The sequence below is a fragment of the Pieris rapae genome, chromosome 21 (assembly GCF_905147795.1).
Source record: "Pieris rapae chromosome 21, ilPieRapa1.1, whole genome shotgun sequence".
NCBI classification, from domain to species: Eukaryota; Metazoa; Arthropoda; class Insecta; order Lepidoptera; family Pieridae; genus Pieris; species Pieris rapae.
In genome coordinates this window covers 6,775,457-6,800,464 of record NC_059529.1, presented here as the reverse complement: position 1 = coordinate 6,800,464, position 25,008 = coordinate 6,775,457, and the positions used below count along the sequence as shown (strand labels likewise).

The 25,008-nt window shown below is 32.8% G+C and overlaps 3 protein-coding genes across 3 annotated transcripts; 1 reads left to right on the top strand and 2 right to left on the bottom strand.

Moving 5' to 3' along the window:
• Positions 1 to 292: 292 nt before the first annotated feature.
• Positions 293 to 16,116, top strand: LOC110994726 (protein atonal homolog 8). Its single transcript, XM_022261537.2, has 2 exons — positions 293 to 546; positions 13,997 to 16,116. Exons 1-2 carry the CDS (start codon positions 501 to 503, stop codon positions 14,707 to 14,709), a joined length of 759 nt encoding a protein of 252 aa, XP_022117229.1. The 5' UTR covers positions 293 to 500; the 3' UTR covers positions 14,710 to 16,116.
• Positions 16,117 to 19,026: 2,910 nt separating this feature from the next.
• LOC110994724 (zinc finger HIT domain-containing protein 1) lies at positions 19,027 to 20,046 on the bottom strand. The gene is made up of 3 exons (XM_022261535.2): positions 19,904 to 20,046; positions 19,453 to 19,759; positions 19,027 to 19,206 (listed from the first exon to the last, which is right to left on the bottom strand). The coding sequence occupies exons 1-3, from the start codon at positions 19,920 to 19,922 to the stop codon at positions 19,071 to 19,073; spliced, it is 462 nt and encodes a 153-aa protein (XP_022117227.1). The 5' UTR covers positions 19,923 to 20,046; the 3' UTR covers positions 19,027 to 19,070.
• LOC110994725 (general transcription factor IIH subunit 5) lies at positions 19,934 to 22,142 on the bottom strand. The gene is made up of 2 exons (XM_022261536.2): positions 21,970 to 22,142; positions 19,934 to 20,120 (listed from the first exon to the last, which is right to left on the bottom strand). Exons 1-2 carry the CDS (start codon positions 22,002 to 22,004, stop codon positions 19,934 to 19,936), a joined length of 222 nt encoding a protein of 73 aa, XP_022117228.1. The 5' UTR covers positions 22,005 to 22,142.
• Positions 22,143 to 25,008: the final 2,866 nt, after the last annotated feature.

Genomic DNA, 25,008 nt, shown 5'->3' with positions numbered 1-25,008 from the left:
AAATTACTTTGAATCTTAAAAATTGAGGTCATTTTCTAATTGCTTCCATTAACAATCAAATTACCCAAATAACACGGAAACTGTTTTACATGTTCCAACCATATATAATGTACGTTACATATGATCTAATACGGTGAAGAAAAAGATAATCGCTAATTATCTGTTGACACATACTGGTAATTTTGGTACTGTCAAGTGCTGTCATCTATACGTAAAAGCGTGAGCAATTTTTCAACGTTCGATAAGCCGATCGCATATCATGTCGGGCGCATCTCTAAAGGGCGACCGGCCTGGCGCCGTGCTTTTTTACCCCGCCTCGAGTCGAGCCAACTTACTTCAGTTGACTTCTGACCGTTGCACGGGAAGGGTGTGTTTCTTCTTGATGAAAACTGAAAGACGTAAAGTTACGATTATGAAGTGTTAATGTGTGTGAATATGCAAAATTAAGTGTTTAATAAGGATTATATTTTTTGGATTGAATTTTTGTGAAGATTATAATTATGTCTAGTGTTACAACTGCGGATGCTGTGAGGGCTGATGTTAAAGGTAATTTAAGATTGATTATGTCTGTTAAATATCCAATTGCAATTGTATTTACTTACTTCGAAAGGTTTTAACTTGTCGTAATATAATGACAGCATTTCTCTCTGACAATACTTTGTATAGTTTTTTATGAATTACGCAATGAGATTTTTAATTGTCAAAATAAGATGCGCTAATTATGATACGATTAATTTTGCTGTACAGCTTATAGGCTCGATAAATGATCCATTCAACACTTATTAAATTTATTTCGATCTTGTTATCTCGATTTCCGCATAGAAAACTCTTCAAGCATATGATTAGGTTATAATTTATTAATTAATTGGTAACTTTAAGAAGCATTTTTAGATATTATTTAGATACTACCAGCCTGTAATACTTTAACATTCAGAAACGAGATTTAGCACTGAGTCCGACTGTCATACGTCAAAAATGGAATCACTGTTGACCGGGATTTTACCCAAGGTTTTACAGAAAATTGTAAAGAAACTCAGTCAAATTTCAATTCATGTAAATTTATTTTAAAATGGCTGTTAGGCTAATAACAATATCATCGCGATATCTTCGCCATTATAGTTCAAACAATTTGTTTGTCACAATACTTTGTAACTAATTATACAAGTTTAACAGTACCAAGTATGACAATCACGTGGGTATAATGTTCACTTACAAGCGCCGGAAGCCAGCGGCTGTCCAAACTATAAATCCGAATTCCAAATATGGCCTCTCATAAATAAACATTTAAGTCTTTAAACGGTGTTGTGTAATTTCTACGGCAAATTGGACACCTACGTGATTAAAGCTTACCAATGAGTTTTTATATAGACGGGTTCAAGTTTATGTTCATGTCAATGTAACAATAGATATTGCTGCACAAAATATAAACCCTTAACAAAAGCTAGAAAATTTTTACTATACTCCGCCCTATCTGTCATTCTTTAATAATTTGAATTAGCACTGAACGTATTTCTATACGGTTTTAATAAAAAGTTTTCGCGAAGAAGGTTTTATTCCTAATTTAATATCAATCTATATTTCATGGATTTATTTCAACAAACTCGTATATAATTAGTATTGAAATAAAAATAATTTTAGGGCATAAATATTTTTTATTGTAAATGTTGTAGACAAGTTCGTTAGTTAGAAAATCAATCAAAACTAATTTATTTATCAGTTAAACAGAAGGGGTTTGACAACGCCTCCTACACATGTTGCGAGGGTGAAAACAAGAACCATACAAGTGTTCTGCAAATATAACAAAAATAGCTCTTAAAACCTACTAATAAGGATCCCATAGTGGATTACATTTTTTGTTTGTTCACATGTCGCATAGCGGGGGTCGAATGAGATCTAAATGAAACGAATTTGTTTGTTTTTTTTATTTCTAGGTTGCCAGTTTTTATTGCATAGTTACTATATTCTGTGAATGTATTATGTATTAGTAATAGATTCGCCAGGGACATTTTAAAGTTCAAAAATTTAGTTATGTAAATAGCAATGTGATTCACTACTAATCCGAAAGTTTTCAACGTCATATATAAAAATTATATTGTCACATGAATTTATTTGATAACATCTCTTTATTTAGGATCTAAAAATATTTCAAAATCAATTCTACTGTACTAGACCATAAACAATTACAATCTTCACCTCACTAATATTGCTATAGATATTACAGATAAACGAGTGTTAGGATAATTTTTGTTGGTTGTCGCCACATGTCATGACGTCAGCCCAATTGGTTACCAGATGTGAACTTGCAGATGGACATAATAGCTGTAATAACGCTTGTTTGACATCTGTATCTGTGTAAAAAGTAAAGGGTGACTTCTGTGCAATAACTTAGGAAATACATTCAGCATGTCTAAAACAAAATGACTCTATGGGTATAGGATGAAGAATGGCGCGTATTATTATTTTTGTTTTTTAAAAACGTTATGGATTTTTTTCATTTTTAGAATACTATTAATAATTTCTATAAATTTGCGCTTTTTCAGAGATGTATGATTTCGTTAATATTAGTGTCGATTCTGATATCTGCACTATCTACACAAAAATGCGTGAAAAGGAGTTTAATGTTAACATGTAGTTTTGTTCGACATAACATTTTAGTCTTATGAAACTTTTTTTTAGTCTTGTCAATAATGGGATATTTTACATAATATTATATAGTCTGTGCATGACCCCAATGTACAATACTAATAAAACCCTCAGTTTAATTATTTATTACCGTTGTGTAAGAGGACTGAAATCTTTTATTTGTTCTTTTAATAAATATATTCAGCATTTAGAGTATAATTTAAAGTAACGTAAGTAAGTATTGGATTTTTATTAAAGTATGGACTCCTCCAAATCCCCTTTTTATTGTTCAGAAATAACTAGTTTCTATGAAAATTGCAAAGCTGCTATAACTTGAAACGATAATTTCGTTTCACAGCTTGAACAAAATCTTGTTGTTTTGGGGTTTCCCAATGTCGTAATGCTCGGAGCATTAATAGAAAAAAGCGACCTCATGATCTTGTAATTCCACTCAGATGAATAATTTAATGGAATTATTCTATTTAAGGAATGTATACGTTATGTAAAAAGGGCTCTCAAAGCCGAACCATTATTAAAAAAAAGTTAAACGATAAAACAACAGTATAAGTACTTAACTATATTTTTTTGAGGTTAATTTTTTTTAGATCCTAAAAATTTGGTACAAAATCAAATACTAAATCAGTGGCGCTACAACCTTTTTAGGTAGGTTTCAGATTTCTGTATCTGATTCATGATCATTTGTCAATCTAATAGGCAAGTAGGTGATCAGCCTGTAATTGACACACGACTTCGACTTTTTGGCTCTAAAGACGTTTCCAGACGATGTTTTCCTTCACCGTTTTAGTGTCAAATGCGCACATAGACCAGGGATGAGAGTCGCACGATGAAGCCACTAGGCCATCACTGGTAAAAAATTGGATAGCCATACCCAAAAAATATATCAAAGTACAAGAAGCCATTAATGTTAAATATAAAAAGCACTTTTTGTAGTCCGAAATGGTAAAAAACCGGATATTAGCGATCAAGTCATATCAGTGCAGTTTCTTGTTTCACAAATATTGTTCACGTGGTAAGAGAAACGTGATCTTGTTTCAAAATATTGCCAATCGTAAAAATCTGAAGTGTACTATTTTTTTATTACAACACATATCACGTGGCAAGACGAAAATATTTTCGAAATACATTTTATATGAAAATCTTTGTTTTCATTCATTCATTCATTTTATTTTTAATGGCGACTTCTGTGTCAATCACAATTCCGCCAATGTCACGTTCTAAGCATTATCACGGTGAGGATAGATTTGATGGATATCTTTGTTTTCTCTTAAGTTCTATTTGTAAATTAGATTAGATTGATTAGTACTTGTCTAAGTCATTAGAGCCACAGGATGATTGGCGCAATCACAGATTACAAGTGACAGTTTTTCAAATTCCCGCTCTTTGACCAAAGACTATATTATTGACAAGATGTTTCTACATTCTCCGATAATTAATATTAAAAACATCTGTTACGATAGAGTACAAGGCTTTTATTGTTGCTGTAATTATTTGCAGTCTGCAAACGCATGCGGCAGACAGATGTGTTCTAGACTTTGGCAGATGTTTATCAAATGCTATTTTTTATATCATTAAACGGTTACAGCACGTTTTGAACCTGAGTCGGTGATTAGAGTTTTTCAATTAGTAAAACCTCTACCTCTTTTTTCCTATAGTGTTCAATGGTATGCAATACAAACTGTAGTCGTAAAATTTACAAACATTTAGCTATGTAATCGCCGTAAAAACAAGAAAAATTAAAATGAGTATAACAAAGACCATAAGACGTAGATTTTTTAAAAAGTTTTGTCAAAATTTATAATTTAAACCAACTTGTAGAATTCGATTGGTACAACTCCATGACACCTGTCTATTTGAAAAATATTAATCTGACAATTCAACAATTTTTATCTTCCTTCAGAATTACCCTAAAGTCCAGTAGTAACTGCATTATTAGCAAACAATTAACTAAAAGTTGTTCCGCAAAAAGATTAGATAGGCACGTCCAAATGTGACTTGTAGGTCAGATCTGCGATTGTTTAATCAACTACTCGTAATTATTAATTGACGTATTAAGATGACGTATCAATTATTGTCTATGCAAGTTTTGGCGCGGAACTCACAGAAGAGATTTTCTTTTCTTTGTTATTTAAAAAGTTTGTATAGAAACGAATAAACTAGTTGAGTGTCAATTATGGGATTGGAAATTTAATTGTTTTTTTATGAAATCAAACGTCGACCGCTTTTCTTAAAGGCATTTGTGAACGGCTATTTGACCTCAGTTATCGTACGGTTTATAAATGTAAACTAAAACAAATACAAAATCTACTAATGACTATACATAGTAATAATGATATTATATAACTCAAGCGACATCACAAAACAAGGAAATAATTAAAGTTTAGGTACTTATATTATTAGTGTTCTTACTGTTAAACAAAACAGAAACTTTTTAAATAATAAAAGTACCTACGGTCCCCTAAGTCATAGACTTTTCATTAAATGATATTGTCATAATATTATTTAAGACTTAGATTTTGCATACCCATTAATATTGAAAGGGATGGCCGATGGCGGGAAGCCCGAAATTCGTCGAACAAAACAAAGGGAGGAAGCGAGCGGGTGGACAAAAAAGATCGTCCTTCCCCTGATACGCGGATACAGAAAAAGTTCGTTTAAAAACTGAAAGCCTAGAAGTGCTAACGGTCATCACTTTAATATTATTCACAGTTATTGAATAGTACGTAATAGTGTCGATTAGGTTTGCGCAGCGCTCTGTGGGCGTATTTGGAACTAAACTTCCACGACAATACATTGTTCTATTAGATTTCCAGTAGTGAACAAATCGTATGCGAATTGCGATTGAAGTGAACTGACGTATACATTTAATTTACATCATTGACAAAGCTATCTTAAAAATAGTGCGTTGTTTACTATCAATATTTTTGATAGTTCGAGGTCTAAAAGCCGTCATCGTCACATCTAAGTGTTGGTTCCCGCCAATTTGATACAGATCAATTCGTTTAAACGTAGATTGAAACTGATTTTCTTTTAATTTCGTATATTATGCGTTGGCGTCTAAGAAACGTGTAAATCGTTTTAATTTCTTTAGTTTTCCGGTTGCTATAGTTTTAATTTCGATGTTAAATATGCTTTATAGGTTCTCCTGACACGTTATAATATAATTAAGAAAATACCCGACCTTGATTTATTTTTCTTTGATTTATTTAATGAATTGGTTCTATAAGTCTAGATTTCTTGCATTCCAAGAACTGTGATTTAATTGGACACTAGCAATATTTTTGATTGGTCTATAATTTTGGCACACCTATGAAAATGGCAACTTATATCGATAAAATTGTCAGGATCACAATTTATTGCAATAAATGAATGTATATTTAGCGGATTTTCATTTTTAAAATATTTGACATTTAATGCTACATACATATTTAACACACAGTGTTGTGTGTATAATACAGAGATAAGTATTTATCTCGTTTTCTAAAGATTAAATTTAATACCTAAATTTCAATTAAGAATTGTCATCATTACTTGCAAATATTTCTATCTATGATAATATAATATAAATTTCTTTATCTAATAAAATCCACACACAGGGGGTTTCAAGTTTTAAATTTACATAAACATTACTTTCCCTTACTTTATGAATAAATCCGTTAATTACATGGCAGGGAAACGCGTTCTACGAAATCGCTTTGTAGGATTATTCTCGAAACCATATGAAAAATAAAAAAAAACTAGGAACACAAATTTAATGAAGTTATTTAGTTTAATTTAATAACAACGTACGTACGCAAAACTAATTATGGACTTGACAAATCATTATAAATTTCACACAGAAATATTATAACCTGAGAAATCTCCGCGTTGTAGGGAAGACATATCGCGTTATATGAGGGATGGAAATATTACGTACTTGTTTAAACGAACAGTCTGTCAACTAAAACGCTATAAAGCCCTTTAAAGAAATATTACTAAAGAAGTACCCGGTTGGGTTAACCAATGCAGCCAAACGGAAAAAATCTATGGATACAGTGTTACGTCAAATTGATAAAACATTTAATAAGCATAAAAATAATATTTAAATGTAACGATGAGTAAATATCATTGTTTTCTTAAATGCAAATATTTATTGTTATAGTCTGCCACATTCCATTCGGGCGGCCATTTGCATTAATTTGCTGTCGGATCAAAGAGTTCATAAATATGTTTGAGATAAACTGGCGCCTAATTTGAATAGTTTTGAGTATCCGGGATATTTGATACGTTAACATTTTAATTACTCTATTAAAACCGTTATAATTAGTATGATTTATTATTCTTTATCAGTATAGAGAAATAATTGTAAAATTTTATAATATACTTATCTTATTTGTAATCTTGGTTTTCTTTTTTCCTTATGCCTATGATTATCTGTGGTTTTGTAAATAGATGACAAATTACTATTATTAATACATGTATTTCATTATTACTGGTTGATTATATTGTCATGATGAAATAATTAAATCAACATGTACCTATGTTGTGCCTTTAAAGTCAATTTTATTGATATCATTGTAACAAATGAAGATAATGTTTTTTCTGCCAGATGGCAGATAAAATCGGATAAGCCATCTGGCTGCGATTTCAAGTTAGCGCATGCGAAATTAACTTTTTATGTAGTTGATTTATTATTGCTGCTAGGGCGCCAAGGTTAAGTGTTGCCATTGTAATGGGTTTTCCCAAAAGATCCGGACTTTTGATAATTATATGATTGCTAATAATGTTAATAATTCTACGATTACCAAAACATATTAAAGGTCAAGAAAGGAATCAAGTCCTTTTCTTAACTAGTGTAAAAAAAATTCTAAACCCGTAGCAGCCCTAATAATTTAATTTTATTATAATGTACGAAGTTTCAGTAACTGTTAAACATATTGTAATTGCCGTATTTTTATCTAATAAATATTCTTTTCTTCAGTAATGTAATACTTAAATGGCGTGCGCAGTCAGCCAGCCTCCATCGCGTTCGGTCTTGAGCCTCGTATTTTAGCTCGCTTTAAGTCTTTTCAGCTCTTTGACTCATCTGCGATGCCAGGTTTGACTGGGACGGACCCGCTTCCACTTTTCTTTTGGGTTTCTTGAGAGCCTGCTTGAGATCCTTTCAGAGTGTGTCTATCCATTTACATTTGCATCGCTTCTGTTTCTTGCTGTTGTATTATACAATGAATGAGCGTAATGTATTAGTATATTTTCTCACATAAAAAAGATATTTAATTAAAAAGAAAGTGTACTGGTGTGGGGACTAGGATTCCCTGTGTTGTGGGCACCTAGTTTGTTACTTACATCACTTTATATTTTTTAAATTTAACTATTTTTGCACAATAAGAATACTTTCTGTTCGACCATAGGACAGGTTAAGATGTTGTTTAAGGTTTCATAAATGTGAATGTTATATAATATGTTCTCTTCATATATTTATTTTCTACTAAAAGTTCCGAATTATATTAAAATATAGATGAAATGATGTTGATAGATTCAGAACATAAGACGTCATTATATCGTATCACAGTACACGAAAAACAGTTTTTTTCGTAATAGATTTTCCTGCGATAGGCTCGAAAATTATTCATGCCATATTGTCAATTCAAAATGAGGATAGAGGTAACAAATGACTCCTGCCAATGTGTCACGGAGATGCAATTTTTCTCTTTCAACCAGGTGCTGAAATACATTAAACATTGTATTTTATATGAATTTAAACACAGCTTACATTTTTATCGTTTTTTTTGTGGTGCGTCGTTCAGTATGTCCAGATGAGGATTTGTAAGATTTGGAATAATAAGATTAAATTATTAAATATAAAATATTGATTGCACATGGCAAGCAGGTGTTCCGGTGTTGAGTCTATCCACAGATTATATATGGCTGCGAAACAATAGACTGTTTTGTCTCCAACAGACAAACAGTTGCTTTATAGTCTGTTGTTACAGTTGGCGCGCTTTTCAATGGGCCTTGATGACAGAATTTAGGTTATAGAATGTAAATAAGTAGACATATTTTATGTTACATCACTGCTAACATATATCTAACTATAAAATTTAACCAGCAAAATGTGATATTGGAGGAGGCAGACATTTTTGCATTATGGTATTTTTTATAGAGAACCAAGATTACTCTGGTGATAAGAATAAGAAACCAAAATGATTCATGTGCCGAAATAACTTAATAAATTATACAGCTACTATTAAGATCAAAACTGTCAAAGTAATTTAAAATTAATAAAACGTGTTACACTATACTAGATCGTAATTCTAAGAAAAATAACTAATTAAACTAATCAATGGCGACTTATATCCACGAGGAATAATAATAGATATCTATTCCATATAAGAAATTGTTAGTAGCGTTACTTAGCAATGGCGGCAGTGTGGCGCCAAGGTGTCGCCTTCATGCCGACTTGTACGTGAGTAATACGTTTATCCCAGACTTCATCCTGAATAAAAAGGATTCCGGGATAAATAATGGCTAGGTCCAATTGTCAAACGTTCTATCGAATCTTTTTATTGAGTTATAAAACTAAACTATGAAAGATCATTTTATGTATGCATAAGAACCAAGTAAAATGTTTACCTACAATAACTTTACGTACGCCAATCCTTAAATGATAGGTGTCAAGTTTAAATAATTTTAATCTGGTAAACGGAACAAAATTAATTAGAATATCTATAAATAATAATAAAAAAGGGTTTTCGTTATTACCGCTCATAATGTTGCGTCATGTTTATCTATTATTATTAAAATAGATGGTCCTGAAGTAATAATAGTTTCACTAGGTATGGTCAAAATAAAGAAACAATATTGTGACCGCAAACACTTAGGAAACGTTAATTACAAAAGTCGATATTGTACCAGTGGCGCCAAAGGTGAAAGTAGCCATCACGACTTCTCATACATTAGCCACAGATTAAGTTGATTCGTGCGAAGACATTGCCCGCAATATATTTTGACAGCTTATCACTTCCTCATTTCATTTCTAATTCCCACAATGGCACTTGCAAATCAACTTATTTAAATATTTTTTATAGGTTAGAAGTTAATTTAATTTCTAGAACATGACGAGTTAATCAAAATAGTTCATCCGTGTCCAAAAGGACTTAAACGTGATTTATCTGTTGTGATCTTTTATCTTTCCATTATCTGTGGTCATAATACACCGAAGTTCTTTTTTCAAACGAGTTTACTAAATTAGGCGCCAAAGATTCAGTCAGCTATCGCTGTTTGAGATCTTGAAAACGTCGGATCTTTGCCCCCTTTAACACGTCAAAATAATGAGCGCGGCCCTTAAAACGAAATCGTGTTTTATTGTGGACCACGTGATATATTACCAAGTTTCAGTATTCTCTCAAGGTGTCATTTATACCTGATGTGAAATTAAAGCCCTATTATTTTTGTAATGTAAGGAAATAACAGCTGTGTTTGTGTAAGCAGTCTATTAAGTATAATTATAGATTAATAATTATATCAAAGGGACTTAATTGACAAAAGGATAGGTCAGTAAAGCCTCCTTAGCTTCGATGAAATTATATATTTAACAAGTTAATTAAGCGTGAACTGTTAATGTATAAGTAAGAGTAATACTGTAAAAGAACAATTTCTTACAATTTATTTTAATACACGAGAGGTAAGCTCATCTGATGTATGTAAGTAATACCAGCACATTGCTGGAAGGCTTACATGTGCTGTGCCGTATCAAGAATGTGTACGCCTTTTCATGACGGACCCTAAGTTGAATTGGTTCGGAAATTTTTTTCACTTAACATCAGGTGAGCCTCCTGCCCGTTTGCCCCCTGTTCTATAAAAAAAAAATACTTCAGTGGGCAGCTGGTTCCATATAGTGCGCGGTATCTGATTAAAAATGCTCAGTTGTGACAAACATTCGTCGTCAGTCGGTAGCTCATTCGCGTCATAGTCAGCAAGGAAACTTCTGGAACGGACAATCTGTTTCCACCGATTTCTGTCCAGTGCCTCTTTTTCAGAGTATAGTTTTGAGACTTATTTGATACTTTCATTGGTTGGTGAAGGGCCACGTGATCTTTTGCCTTCTGTGTCACCAACCGCGATCAGTTTCTCCAATCCCTCATCGCTTCTACGCCTTATATGGCCGGTATATGATATAATTCACTGTTCTTGGTAGACAGGCGAGACAGTCAGTTAGTTCTTAACCATTCGCATCCAGGACATCTCAAAGTTACCACTTTGCCTTTCACACCATAGTTAATCATTAAACTACCTGCAGTTAATACATGTTACTAATAGAAAAGTGTTAAAAATAGAACGCTTAATTTGAATGTCGATTCTTTGTAAAGCCTCAAACCAATTAAAACCTCAATCAAACGTAGGCGGGGCGGTCTTCTATAGGCTTGAATAAAAAAACACCTGTAGTGTGAGAAGATAGCTGACAAAGCTATGTCTATCACTCAAATTCCTTGAACGCGTCGTATTTGAATGACATAGAGGCGAATTTCCCGTAATTATGTGTTTTGTGGTGTATGGTGATTTGGACGGCTGGTTGGCGCCTTGATTCTACGATGCGCTATAAAGAAATTCCGGTAGCTGTGATCATTATGGTATAAGCCGCGGTGCTTCTTCTCCAATAGGATTCTTTGAAAAAAGTAGTTTGTAAAAGTCGACTTTAAAGAAGTATTAAAGATTTATGAAACAATACCGGCAACGCACTCGCGAGCCCTCTAGCATCGAGCATTAACATCAGGTGAGCCTCCTGCCCGTTTGCCCCCTATTGTATTTAAAAAAAAATACCGTTTACGCCCGAACCCAATAATTAATCCACAATCACAGATTGAAAACAATCTGAGATCGGACCGTGACAGTCGATCGATCTCCTATCTGCATCCCAATAACCAAACCATTTTGGAAGACAATCCATTTTTGGCGACTAATAGAATGCAATCTCTTCGCTCTTTACTCTCATATTTGATAATCAATATAAAACAAATAAAGTAAATAAAACAAATAATATTCTAATATACATGTCTATGTTTAATATATGTATTATATCAAATAGCTTTTTAATTATTTTAAAAACTGTGTTCTCATAGTTGAACTGTCATTTTTATACAAAGGTCTATCCACATACACCAATCTGACCTACCATGGATATCTGGTATCGACAGATTGCTATTACAATCCGTCGATTGGTTATTGGCACGCGTTAATTTTTGGGTCGTTGTTGGGTTTGCGCGTTAGCATTAGTCTTGTGATTATAATTAATTATTGCTATCACGTTGTCTATATCTTATCACGTACGTGATTTTTACCATTACAAAAGTAATTCATCAAAACAATCAAAACACGTGATTCTAGTTCGCAAATTATAATCTGTGAAAAAAAAATTGTAAATTTTTGTCAACACTAACAAAACCTTAACAAAATGCTGTACAAACTTTTTATATATTAAATATAAAAACTTTTTGTGTTAAAACATGGTTGCTATGGAAACGGAATGCGGAGATAATAACCAGTTCTCGCGTTTCACATTAGGCCATTTTCGCTATAAGGTTTTACCTGTATTTTTAATTAGTAAACAAATTCCGAATAATATTATTACAATGGTACCAGAGGCTATCTTGAAGTCTCTTATTCCTTAGATACCACATTTATATTGTCTTAGCTACTGCTCCTACTGCTTTTTTTATGGAATTCGTTTTGGCTAGCGTAGCTCGGCCGGAATAGGCTTTTTCTACTAGCATGATCAGTTGCGAGATGATCAACCGCCTGAAAGGCAGGACGGAATCTCAGTGTGAAGTATGTCCACGCCGTCCCCGGTGATTGCGGATTTTTTACTCTAGTCTAGTTTTGAGATGCTGCCTTAAATACTTTTTTTTTAATTTAGCCGGATACCCTAAAATACTCCTTGCTGCAATAACGCCCGTGTTTACATGGCAGAGTCGAATTCTGGCAAAATACTGTTTAGGAAAAAATGATTTATCGAGGACATTTTTAATCATCTGGGTTTTATCTTTCAAATCAAATCAATATCGAAAATTAGTAATTAATATTTTAGCTTTGATTATAAAGATTTTATTGATTTGATTAAATTATTATATGTGTTTACCCTATTATTTTGGGTTCTATCAATTACGAATACAATAAAATGCTCCCACAGGCTATTGAGGTATTTGCATTAAATGCAGTAATTTAAAACCACCTCATGTGCAATGCGCGGGCGCAATGACGTCACACAGGCGCCGGCGCTTGCGGTGACCAGTATATGTGATTTATCTTCGACATTGAATATTGTAACTTAATTAAAAATGTTGTTTCTTTAATAAAAATAGTAGCAATATAATATCCTGGCACTTTAGTATAAAAGACATTTAATATGAATTTAAAACAATAGCGTACCTATTCTTCAAAAGGCCGGCAACGCATTCGAGAGCCCTCTGACTTTGAGAGTGTCATGTCATGTGTCATCTTGCCCGTTTACCGTTTTATAAAAAAAATATTTTTGTTTCGTAAAAATTGACGAATTTTCACTATTTTAAACACATATGTTTTTATAAAATAAAACTTGATATAAAATTGTGGTTTTATTATAATAGCTTGTTGTCCCATTTTAAATATTATATGAATATATTAAATTATTTGGTTTTACCCACATTAAGCTTTCCGAACTGCTTTAATTGATTCAAATTTGTTAATCAAATTGATAAGCAAATCGAACTATATTTAATGTTAGATTAATTGGTTTGTCAGACCTCAGGCTGTGAACGGCGAGGGAAAATGTTGTTAAGAATCCGTCGCCTTCTTCCTAAAAAATCGGTTGGGTACTGAAGGCAGATCTATTAGAAATGATCACGTATTGTATACGCCAAGGGCCAGACCTCAAAGGTTGTAGTTCCATTGGTATAGATTATAACGAACAAATTATAATTTTTTTGTATTTTTTTATTCAATACATATAGTTTGATTTAAATAGTTAAGTAAATCGTTGGTTTCGTTGCTCCAATAGTTATTTGTGGATACGTTGCTGGGCTATAAACAGCGGGAAGTCTTTTTGTTACGTCTGACAGATGAAATCGCTTGTGGACGCATTTGTTAACGAAGCGTCTGATCGCCTATAGCGATGTGCCAGACTATAAACACCTTACGTATTAATTTTCATTACTCTTTTTTATTGATAAGAGATGCCCAACGCTCGATACATTGGTAGAAGAACCACAATATACAATTTTTTATGGGACAAAAATTTAATAGGCAAACATGACACACGAAAAGATAATGTACAAAAACCAAACACAAATATCATTTATTCTGGGTCGAACGTAAATTAATGATGAATTTTCTCTTGTTACAGAACGTATAATAGAAAGAGACGCTGGCTTCGTGTCTGGCGGTGAAGATGACGACTCGTGCTCTGGGCCAGCACATTCTGACGATTCTGGAGTTAGACTGGTTGAGAATGATAGAAAACACAGCAGATCCCCTTCGAGACAACCACCAAAGAAAAGATTACGTCTCGGTTCGCGAGAAGACTTGGCCAGCTTTGAAAGCGACGCTCCATCATCCCCTTTTCGACCGTGGTCATTCGTAGAGGAACCACAACGCGAACCTCTCTCCTTAGTCAAGAAAACCAGTGAAACTAGCCTACTCAGACAAAGAAGAAGACCGCTCGAGCCTCCACCACCACCACCAATACCAATCATTGAACCAGTTGGACCTCCGCGAGTCCCGCCTCATCCAGGAGTAGAAGAATGCTCTGACAAAAAACCTAGGGAGCAAAGAAATTACAAGAACATGACGAGAGAGAGACGGATAGAAGCAAACGCTAGAGAAAGAACAAGAGTTCACACTATCAGCGCTGCCTTTGATACCCTTCGAAAAGCAATCCCTGCGTATAGTCATAACCAGAAACTGTCTAAGCTGTCAGTATTAAGGATAGCATGTGCGTATATTTCTGCCTTATCATCAGCTATAGAGCCAGACGACGACCTCTCAGATGCAGTAGAAAAAGTCACCCAGACGATACACACAGAAGGAAAGTTAAGAAAAAAGAAAGATGACCCTTGAATCGTTTAAGGCTGTCCTTGGTTAAAAGAGAAGAATCAGAGGAGATTACTTTGAAACTGAAGATGATTTAAATACGTCCGTTCTAGTACAAAGACGACAATAATTGTGTAGTTACTTAGGAGCTTTACGTTGAATCTCGTGGCTGGTGCCTTTTCAAAGTTCCTAATTCAGCGGGGCGCTAGTTGCCAAAACTAATAAGTTTAATCTGTAACGGGGAACTATATTATGATTATTAAAAAAGAAAATTGTAGACGACAATGACATAATTCGCTCATTAAAGACATTTTAAAGGGACTCTTAGACACGTTTAATTCTTAAGTACATTGTCAATGTCCTGTCAGTTTCAATAGCAATACTTATTACCTCAATGAAATGTCATTTGGCGTAGCCATTACCATTCCCATCCCAGTATTAAAATGTCGAAAATGTTTATTAATTTGGGCTTTAATTCTATATATTTATTATAAATCGAGTCAGTAATTTTAAGACAGAATTGTATATTTTATATAATTAGTGTAAGGTGTATAATGTGTACAGCCCTATGTTTAAGGCACAAAAGATTGAATTAAAACATTGGAGACTTATAATTTGTTTTCGATTTACATGCATTTAGTCAACTGCCTTACTAATAAATATCTCAAATGTACCTGTCAACTATAGACATCTATACTCTCTACACCTCGTATAGTCTATGACAAGAGCGTTGATTACAAGAAATAAATTGACATTTTATTAAAAGTTGCTTTTTCATTACGTTCTTCGGAACTCTGTGGTCAAAAGACTACGTTGGGGAGAATATTTCTGATGAAAAAAAATGTTATATTTTGAAAATCTATAGATAAAGTTAATTCATATGTCAACAAATCACGGATTTAAGTAAGGCTGCTATTAATATAAGTGCCTCTAGATACACCGCTGTGCCGAAAAATATATGCCTTAAACAGATGTTGTGATAATGTAAATATTAGGTTAAATGTAATTAAAATGTTAAAGGGAAGACATATAACACCATTGTGATTTGTCAGCGAGGTCCATCTCAATATTATATATTTCTGAAGCGAAAATTCCATCAATAATAGAATTATGAGCGTTTATATTCCTTGTTTTTTTAAGTACCTTAAATACCGATTTTATTTATTGACTTAATAATAAGCTTGCACAACTATTATGACGTCACTAATAGCACGGACAAACCCTATGTGGTTTCTCAGAACTCTCGTAAAAATTCGTGGTACGAGTTAAATTGTTGTCTCAATCGCGGTGTTGTAGTAGGCTTTCTGGTGGTATACAATGATTGTATGATTATTAAAAACTCATTATTTTCAAACATTATTGTTAATCAGTCATCAAACGTATCTTATGCTGCAAATCATAACGTGTATAAAAGAATAAAACGTTGATCGTGTACTATTTGGTTTTATTTTCGCGCCTTTTTCGATGTCATATCATTAACAAAATTTGACATGCCATAAAATGCAATACACGAAGTTACTTAAAAAAATATATGATAGAATTAAAAATACTTGTAAATTTATATTATTATTATTTTATTTTTATTCAGCCATATAGAAAATTATACATGCAAATGTCATATCAATTATCATGTCAGAAAATCCCCTTGTACAAAGAATATCATGAGGCGTATGTAAAAATTATGTGAGACGGCCACGGGCTATACTTACGTAACAGGATTTTATCCTCATCAGGACTTTTCCCATCATGAGCTATACATTCTAAAGCATCTTTTTATTCCCATGCCCCATACAAGGACACTGGGCTTAGACCGGCTGGGACAGTTAGAATAAAGCCGTTTTTATATGAAAATAATATTTTTAGCGTCTTTGATTAGACATACCATGACATACCAACGCTAAATTGATTGATAGATAGACTATCTTGTATTCAAAGTGTCAATCAACGTATAAAAAAAAACAATCAGTGGCACTACGTTTTTAGTTTTGTGCTTCAGATTTATCTGTCTGTCTCTGTCTCATGATCATTTGTCAATGATAGTAGTTTAAGTGAATATTAATCAAACGTATAAAAATTTCAAGAAGTATCAAAACACTATTTTATAAACGGTATTAATATTATTATTTATTTACAATTTGACAGTGCTCAGTAATTGCGTTTAGGCGGTAATAAAAAAGACACCGGAATGAAAATGTAAAAGACAAAACGGCGGCGATTTTGACTTTGATTGCGACACGCGTTGACAGTTGACGCACGACATAATACTTCATTATATTATTCTACTGTACAAGATACTATACTACATCTCGCTTTCTCACTATCACCGGAACCTCGCAATGGGTAGGGTTGTGGAAAAAATCTTTTTTTAAAAGGGGTACTATAAGATTCGTCATATTTTGTAATCGAACTTCACTTCGAGGTAACGTTCAACGGTCGGAGTAGTAATCGCAAAAAATCAAATAAAACCTCCTTTATAGACAATATTTTTTTTTATTTAACTGACAGTACCGATTATCGAAGCACGTGCGGTCCCCCAACAGCTGATAGTAACACATGCCGCCTTCGCATAATCTATATCAATAATGTAACTTGAGATGAATGATTAAAAGCAATTTGCGTGCGAATAAAGCTTAAATTTAAAATTGGTTCTCTTCCATGACCAACTGATAAAATATTTATATTTTGACGCTTATCAATAGTTTAATTTTTTACGGTTATTAATAGACAGATATCATACAAAGATAATTAAATTCAATAAGATTAATCTTCAGAAATAGGAAATAGAAGAAACTTCTAAAGTAAGTAAAGAAAGGGCTTTGGAGAACGCCGTAACAACATTTTATTTTATGTTTGTTTTCATCACACTTTTGATTTTCGTAGAGATGTGGGGTCTCTCTGCATCTTCTACCGCATAGTGTCTTTTATTAACTTAACTTTTACACATTTAAAGAAAACACATTTTAATGGATTGCAGCTGCCGACTGAAGTATTTCCGAACCAATTCGATTTAGGGTCTTCCAAGAAAATAGCGTACCAATTCTTAAAAGGCCGGCAACGCACTTGCATTGCAATGCAATGTAAGTGTCGATGGCCGGCACTTAACTTCAGGTTAGCCTCCTGCCTGTTTGCCTCCTGTTGCATAAAAAAAATCACACATTTAACAAGGAAGACACTCAGATAGGTACTTATAAAAATAATATGTCAACAAAAGATTGATACGTGTGAAAATGACATATGAAATTAAGGACTAGTTTTTTATGGGCGAAATTATCGAAAGATCTTTAATCGGTCTGTGTTGTGTGATCAGTGTTGGTCTAGTGTCTAGTCTAGTGATTTCAGCAGGCGACTCTCATGCCTGAGATCACAGGTTTGATCTCCGGCTGTGCACCAATGGACTTTCTTTCTATGCGTATTTAACATTCGCTCAAACAGCGTCAGGAACCCGGTTTGCCTTAGTCAGGCACATGAGGCTGATCACTTAATTGATCATTAAAAATATACAGAAACCTGAGGTATAAACCTAAAAAGGTTGTTGCGCCACTGAATTTTTTTTTATTTGTATACGAAAATGTCTTTAGTTAATAGCAATTATTATTCCGATTAACGCGTACAAAACAAAGAGTAGCGCGGCATATTGTTAGTAATTCTTGTTTAGTAATCGTTTGTAAACATTACACCCTTCATTAGCAACATCGAGGACAGCTGTGGACACAAATGTTAAATTATCGCAAATGTGACCAATCGCCCTTGTAATAACAGAGAGGGTAGAACAGTAGGTATTCAATGGTGAAGTTTACATAGATGGTCAATATAACGATTACACTAAGTATTAATTAGTTCAGGGCCCATTTTAGTAGAAAGTCTAGGAGTCACCTGATTATCTTGGTATGGTCTGTACTTGCCTGTAAGATTATTTAGATCTTTCGTGGTATGAGCTCTGCAACTTCCATGGACAGTAGAGGTATGTATTTAATCTAACATCAGAAATCATCAAAATAAAAAAAGTCGCCCTCGGAAAATTAATTTCATTAGTAATCATCAGAAAAATCCACCCTTTTCTCTTGAAAATCTTGCGATAATCAATAATTACTTACGATGTTGCGCGCTATCTAGTAGTACCAGAATCAACTTACAAATTCTGAGACTATTCTCACTAGATGGTGCGAGACACAATAAACAGGAATATTGACAGTGTTATTACTACTTACTAACAGATGGCGATATAACAGTTTTGTTTATAAAATATTGCTCACTAGATGGAGTTCAATTAAATATAACTTAAGTTAATAGTCTGTGGCAAGTGACCGGACAATTTAAAAGGCGGGAAAAATAAAATAGCCGGCGTTGGGTAGTGCGAAAATAACTTTTATTACATTAAGACATTTATTTTATGCCGTCCATTTCAGACATCTCGTGTCCAAGTGCGTTCCAAGGCATTTTACAGAACAATATCGAGCCCCACAAGAAATACACGTATAGTTTGAAATAAAACCACACACTGCGCAAAAGTGACGGTCAGGAAATCTGTAATGTAAGTAAATTACAATTGAATTCTTAATTTAAGCATTAAAACCTTACTTTTTACATAAAAGTAAAAAGCGTATAATACGCTGTCTATAGTGAATTGAAATTTATTAGTCTATAAATAGGTTTGGTTTTATTTCCCTGATCTAAAACGAAATTTAACTTCCACAAGCTTATCCTATAACTTAAAATAAAAAAATATAGGGTTTCTTTACCTAACTTGAAATATAACATATTGCTACTTACTTAGAAGGTGGTGCTTGAGCAGACAAATAATTTGGAGGTTCAGGTCTAAAACTAGCCTCTTCCTCAACTAACTGTCCAAATGTCTTCCTAAACCTTAATTTATAGTACTCTGCACTTCTTGATTTTTTCTTTCTTGTCGGTTTTTCATTAGAATCAGCAAATTTTGGTACTTTCTTTGACATAACCAGGTCCGCATGTGGATCATCATGGAAGTTATCCTGTTCAAGGGCTTCCACAGCTTTACGTGCGCGTCTTTTTCTTGCTGCATCGTCAAGTACTCTTCTTTTCTCTGCATCCTTTACTCTTCCTGAAAATTGAGAATTCAAATAAATTTTGTATTTTAGTCTGTCCCAATTAATCGCATATACTCAATACTATATCGCAACTTTTTATAGTTGTATCTAATTTTAATAAATATATTTTACTTATTACATTGCATATTATAAATCACCTGATTCTCTTGATGCCATATTTATTATTCTTACAATCCCTTATCATGTACAGGTATGCTTAATTGATCCATTAAATCATCAACTCTTGCTTGTAAAGTTTCTACAATATCAGATGATATGAATAGATGTGTCTCGTCTAAATCTTGAAGGATAAATTTTCTACCTAGGGCTGATGTTTCATCTAAGTGCAACAAAAACTGTTTCATAGCTGGATCACTGAAAAATATTAAATTTCCTTCGCATTAAAATAAGTTCTATATTGGAAAACTTATATGCTTAACAAATATTTAAAACTAACACGCCAGTTGTAATCTACATTGTACAACAATGTTACTGACTGTTTTTTGATGTGAAGTAAGATTTTGTCTTATTCAATGGTTTGAGAGAATGCAGTTTTTATTATTATTTACTTTATTTTTATTATTATACTAGATTTACTAAGTACAAATACATGATGATGAAAAACCTCAATGTAATGAGAAGTTAACCATTTCCAGATATTATAAAAATGTCGAAGAAAAGGGGTCTGAGTGCTGAAGAAAAGAAAGTAAGAATGTTGGAAATATTTCATAACAGCAAGGACTTTTTTCAACTGAAAGTTAGTAAACATATTAAATGATTTTTACATTAATATCTCTGCATGTGAATAAGCTTCATAGGCTGATTTCTGTACTAGTATTTTTCAATTTATAGAAATTTAGTTACGATAATTAAAATAAGATTATCATAAAAAGTACTAGACAATGAAATTTGATTTTAGGAATTAGAAAAGATAGCGCCTAAACAGAAAGGTATAACAATGCAATCAGTTAAGGAAGTGATTCAAAATTTAGTAGATGATCACTTAGTGGACAGCGAGAAGATTGGTACTTCTATTTATTTTTGGTCATTTCCAAGGTAACTATAATGTTATGATACAGTGCAGACACATGTCAGTTTTCATTTGAATGAATGAAAAAGATAATAATTGTTAAGAATCATCCCCAAAGTTCATATTATTTTTTGTCCACCTTGGTTGAATGTTAATTTTGGTTTAATTCAATAGTAGTTTAGTTTCAAAGAGTATTCAAATATAATTTTCAGTAAAGCTAAAAATGCTAAGAAAAGGAAATTCATAAATTTGCAAACTGAATTAAATGAAACAATAAAAAAGTTGAAGAAGGCAGAAGAAACTCTTACCACAGAATCTGTATGTATTATAATTGGCATAATTTTATTTAATATAGGGGTTAATTTTTTTTGTAAAATAATAACATTATTTTATTTAACAAGATACACTCAAGTTTATGATTAATTTCAATTGTTGTTTTATTTTTATATAAACAGGCAAGTCGTCAACAAAACCCTGAGCGTGACGAAATATTAGCAACCTTGGAGGCTGTTATGAAAAAGCAAAATGATCTAAAAAAGGAACTGCAGAAATATAGAGACAATGACCCTGAATACATTGCCCAGTTAAAAACAGAAACTGAAGTGAGTTGTTCTAAAAAGTTTAGATCAAATACTTATTTTGCTAGTTAGTATTTCCTAATGTTATAGGTGTATATGTGTCCACAAGTTTTTCATATTAACTTAAGAAAAACTAAATAATATTATTTTACTAGATAATACTGGTCTTAATATTAAAGATATATTCAATTAAGTGTCATGAAAATTACCACATAATGATTGTTTTATAATTAGACTCAAATTATTTTTTAATTCTTTTAGGACCTCAAGTCTGCAATTAACAGGTGGACTGAAAACATTTATATTCTTAAGTCCTACATTAAAAATAATTTTCAAATGGAAAATGAAGTTATTGATCAGAACTTCAACATTCCACCTGAATTAGATTATATTGAAGAGTAAAATATCATTTTAAATACTTTTTAATGTTGACTATTTAAAATGTAGCATGTGCAATTCAGCCTTTGTTAGGGCTGTGATATTCTATTAAAGTACTAAAACAAATATAGTTTCAGTAATTTTTTCTCATATATCTATTTTTTATAATCAAAGAACATTATGTGTAAATAATTAATACATATATTTTTAAAAATAAACAATTTAGTAATATTCTTACCATTCAACAAGAACTCCTTTCATTACATTCACCATGATGCATTTTTATGTTCGAATACAACACAATTTATCTATACTAAGTTAAAAAATCGTTATAATCGAAGTTATTGTAGCTTGTTTTAACTTTCAGTAAGCTTTTTAGTTTGTTGTTACTATTTGACATTAAATTCAATGCATAACCTCAAATGAAATTGTCAATTGTCATCCAAAGATTAAAGAGTTTACAATAGGCTGTCCACAGAGTACATTTTTGTGGTCATAGATAACACAATGATAAGTACATTTTGCTTAGTATGACTTATTCTTTTAAGGGACTATTTCGTAAGACTTTTAAGATTTCTTAATAATTTAATTGTTTGTCCTATAAAATAATGAAATTTCATGTATCATATTCCGACCTATGGCCACAGATTTATAGTTTTTATTTTTATTAGATTTATGGATTAAAAGTATTAAGAAAAGAAAATTATGCAATATAATTTTAATTAAATTAGGTGTCTACCGAGCTCTAATATCTTAGCTATAGTGATTAGTGACAACTGACAGGTAGCGCTGTTTGAAACATGAGTCCTCTGCTTGTAACTAGAATTTGAAGAAGCTAAAAAATTTGAAATATTTTACAGAAATATTTACCTATTTCAGGTATATGTTAAATATTATTATAGTTCTGTGGTATTCTGTAGTATTCAATTAAGCACAATGAGACATTTTTTTCGCGTTTTTCGGAGGCCTATTGTTGATATCAAATATAATTTATTAATAACATATGACCCACGATATTTTATGCTAAGCTTTATTTCTAATAAATCCTTCTGTCATCTGCACACCATCATTTTTTAATATTTCTTTGTATAGTTCATACAATATTTGTGTTCTTTACGCGAAACGGTTTCTGTTGGTTTTACGTAATGCATCATTAGTTCTGAAGGTAAACAAAATAATATCATGACTAAACAATCCATCTAAACAAAAAAAATCCAGTACTAAGTTTTGTTTATTACTTAATGCAAGTAAAATTAAGGTTGAAAAGAGGGTTCATGTACGTAAGAAAAGTAAAATCAAAGAAATCCAAAAGTGCTTAAGTCAACTTTGCGCACCGCCGGGGAATTCTAAGTTTCACACATTCAAGAATATTCTTACGTTCTTCGCTCAGTTAAATACCGAATTGAGCGTTCTTAGAAAACTTAGGCTCGTAAGCCTAATACTCCCCGTGAGAATAGTGGCCCAGCATTATACCTATTTATTTCACGGGTTTTTTGGCAAAGGTAAATTTGTCTAGTGGAAATCAGTTATATTCTGTGGTTTTGCACAGATATTGTGAAGTTAGGACAATCCTCTCTTATCTGTGAGGCTCAGCTACCCACTTGAATATATACCATCCAGACACGGCTGTTTTGGCAGCTCTTTGTTCAAGCTGTAACGCCACCTGTGTTGTCGATGACGCGCTCCACGCTCTAAAGGATTGCCCAGCATGAGAGGCAGGAAGAAGGCCTCTATTGGGCGTGCTACAGGGCGAATACGCTACTCTGGATAACTCTCTAGAGATTCTCCGAGGCCGTTAAGCGCCGTAAAGAAGAGAGGGGGGGGGGGAATGTAACTTAAGATCAACTTGAACTATTTACAACTTTTTTATGCTACAGGAGGCAAACAGGCAAGAGGCTCATCTGATGTTAAGTGAAACCGCCACCCATGGACACTCGCACTGCCAGAATACTAAATTCTAATACTATACTATTCTCCCTAGCAAGGCACATGCCCAGGAACAGGCTGTACTTCTACAATAATTGTTTATCCGAAATGACTGCTATGAATGAAAGCTTGATGTTAAAGTAGAAGGGACAATAAATTACTTCCGATTTTCACTAAGTTTCCGATGTTCCGAGCCAGATAACTTTTGTTATGGCTTTGCGGTTGCATACAATTCTGCGGTATCAGCTGCAGCAATTCAGACATATTACAAATTACAGGGAATTTGGATTGTACATTTTATAATCGGCCGAGGGTAGGGAAATAGAAAAGAGAAGAATAGGACAGAAAGGATGGTTATCGTGGTCGTGTTTTGACGTTGTTGATTTATAAATTGTTTTCTTGTGACATTATACAAATTCTTTGAATGTTGTTGTATTGTTAAATGTTGTTGGAAACTTACAAATGTATTTTTTGTAAATTTATGAATGTATTGTTTTTTTTTATTTGAAAGGATAGGTTATATATAAAACATTTTATTAAAAAAAGGTTTTTTATATCCTTAATCCCTTGGCATTGAGTTTTGCCACGTACCATCACTATGTGGAACCAGCTGCCATCTAAATTATTTCAGAACCAGTTTGACTCAGCGTCCTTCAAGAAAAGAGCGTACCAATTCGCAAACCATTCGGTTTAGTGTCCATGGGCACGGTACCACATTAGATGAGCCTCCTGCCCGTTTGCCCTTGTTCTATAAATATAAAATAGTCCAAAAATTTAATTCTTACACTTTACTTTCTTAATAGATAAGGTTCTTTGTGTGGCGAAAATACTAAAATTTGAACAGTTTTTCTTAATTGAACAAAACACAGAAATTTTGAACCTTCCTGCCTGAATTATTACTACAAAGTTTATGTCATCAATAACATCTCAACTATCGTACTTCAACATTATTATAAATATATAATAAAGATCAGTGTTTTACTGAAAAGCTCACAAGGAGCTTTTTATAAGCTGACGTTTGACGTGAAGGTGGGTGGAAGCTATTGTTTGGAATTTCTGGACAGGTGAACATTTTTCGCTGGAAATCTATTACACTATAAACTTTCTACGCAGTTTTTAAAGTGCTTTTTGACTTACTTCATGAAGTAATAGTTTCATAAGCCACAAATCTTTGTATAAAGTTTAAAATAATTATTTTTACTTTTTACCTTTCTTCTTTTATTGCCTCTCGATGTCAGTTTAATGAAGCGCGTCATATCTGTGCCAGATGCGGCAACTCAAAAATAATTTATTCATTTAGGTGTACACTTATGAACATAAATAAAGAAATATAAAGTACTTCAAGAAGCGG